The sequence below is a fragment of the Acyrthosiphon pisum genome, unplaced genomic scaffold (genome assembly GCF_005508785.2).
Source record: "Acyrthosiphon pisum isolate AL4f unplaced genomic scaffold, pea_aphid_22Mar2018_4r6ur Scaffold_21498;HRSCAF=24125, whole genome shotgun sequence".
Classification (NCBI taxonomy): domain Eukaryota; kingdom Metazoa; phylum Arthropoda; class Insecta; order Hemiptera; family Aphididae; genus Acyrthosiphon; species Acyrthosiphon pisum.
The window spans coordinates 71,919-73,958 of NW_021770971.1; the positions used below are offsets into that span (position 1 = coordinate 71,919).

General features: G+C 49.1%; 1 protein-coding gene across 1 annotated transcript; it reads right to left on the reverse strand.

The window, feature by feature from the left end:
- Window positions 1–471: 471 nt before the first annotated feature.
- LOC115034907 lies at window positions 472–1,977 on the reverse strand. Its single transcript, XM_029492428.1, has one exon. It carries the CDS (start codon window positions 1,975–1,977, stop codon window positions 472–474), a length of 1,506 nt encoding a protein of 501 aa, XP_029348288.1.
- Between the last annotated feature and the right edge of the window lie 63 nt (window positions 1,978–2,040).

Below are 2,040 nucleotides of genomic sequence, written 5' to 3' on the forward strand. Positions count from 1 at the left end.
AAATTCGATCTGCTTGGCACCGAAGGCACACTTCGATGGTTTGAGAGTCAGACACGCACTCCTCAGCCGATAAAACACCAAACTCAGTTTGGACAACATATCGTCCCAGTCAATAGTGTCGATGACCATATCATCTAAATAGTTCCTGACAATTTTCCCGTGCAATGGTCCCAGCACATGCCGCATCAGTCGAGTAAACTCGGCTACTGCCCCGGACAAACCAAACGGCATACGGGTAAACTGACCTGTGGTGTCTTCAGTTATGAATGCAGTCTTCGCGGCCGCCTCGTCCGTTAATGGTATCTGCAGGTATCCACTGGCCAAATTCAACTGTGCGAACAACCTGCTGTTCCCCAACGAATGCAGTTGCTCGTTCATATCAGGCAATGGAAAGTGTTGCCGGAGGGTCTGCTTGTTGAGGCGCCTGTAATCAACACAAAGCGTATGCTTGCCAGCGCTTTGCTTAACAAGTCATACCGGGCTGGCATAAGGTGAGCGAGTTTCGACCACCAGCCCACAGCGTTTCCAATCACTTACAATTATTTCTATTTCGGCCCTGTCAGCCGCCGTCGTTTTGTAGGGTTTGCACATAACTGGTTTGCTGCCTGTTACCTCCGAAATATCCATCGATGTCAAGGGAGTGCAGCCAAGTTCCTCCAAGCTAGTGGCAAAACAATCTCGATACTCATTGACCAAGTCGGACAGACTTGACCTCTCTGCAGCACTCGCCTCTTCATCCACAAACTTGAATTCGCTTAAATCAAGTGGTGCACGCTCCAGTTCGCTCTCCGTACTCACTACATGCAAGCTGTCCAATTCGTTACCCGACGTAACAACGGTAGTGTCAACTAGTTTATTCACAATGTTTGCTTCCGCGAGTACTAATTGACCTCCTGATTTATAGTACGATACAGCAGTCGAATCTAACCAATTCCTTCCTATAATGGCATCGGGTCCTTGAACGTCGTCGGGAACGATCAGCGTTACTACTGGTCCGGCGTTGACTCCGTCAATAGTTATTTCGATCACCGCCTCCCCGACAGTCTCTAGAGCAGGCACAACCGTGCTGCCAACAACATACAACGGTTTAACAAATGGTCGAACGCTTACGCCACACTTAATTGCAAGTGTTGCCTTGAACAACGTGAAGTGACTGCCTGTGTCCAATAGTGCAACGAACTCACAGTCGTTCACAACTCCGACCTTCTGGTACGGATGATGTGCTTTCATGTTCTTCCGTTCAGTAATAGTGTTGACTTGTTGCTGGGTCGGGCAATTCGTCACCATATGACCAGCTACGCCACAGCGAAAACATGTCATTGGTTTTCTTTTCGTAGGAAATTCGCGGGAAAGATGCCCTACCTTGTGACAGTTGAAGCAGCTGCCACGCCTGACATCATCAGTCACCTTGTTCTCTTGGCTCGACGTAGCGGCAACCGCTTTGTCTCCAACCGGTACCGCACGCCTCCAAGTCCTTTTATCCTTTAGAGAGTCACCTGCTGATTGACTCCGTTGTTCATTCATTTTGTACGAGTCCTTGGGCTTGACAGGTCGGTCAGACTTCGCGTCCGTTTTCCGCAGTGAGTCCATCCGCTCCCAGTCCAATATGTCTGCCAATAAATCATTCTCATCCCTATGCACTCTGCACAGAGCATACATAGCCATTTCACGCGAATGCAGACCTTGAATTACATGGTCCCGTACTTCATCGAACGACAGCGATAAATCGCGGCACAGTCTCACCTTCAATTGGAAGTAGTCCATTGAGTGTTCATCCTTGCTCTGATTCCGCCTACGCAAAGCGTCCCAGCGATCAGACATACGTACAGCGCGTATAAACGTTGCATTAAACTGCGTTTTGAAATCAGACCAATTCCGAAACGTACGGCCTACAAACCAGTCTCTGGCTGCACCCTGTACGTTTGCACGTACAAACTGTAATCGGTATGCGAACGGCCAACAATTTAGATCGGCCATACCTTCCACTGAAGTAAGCCAGTCGGCGGCTGCATGTGTCGATTCGCGACCATTAAAAACTCC

Excerpts from the sequence above, each read along its gene's own strand:
- LOC115034907 (XM_029492428.1), bottom strand. The coding sequence starts at position 1,977 with ATGGCCGATCTAAATTGTTGGCCGTTCGCATACCGATTACAGTTTGTA.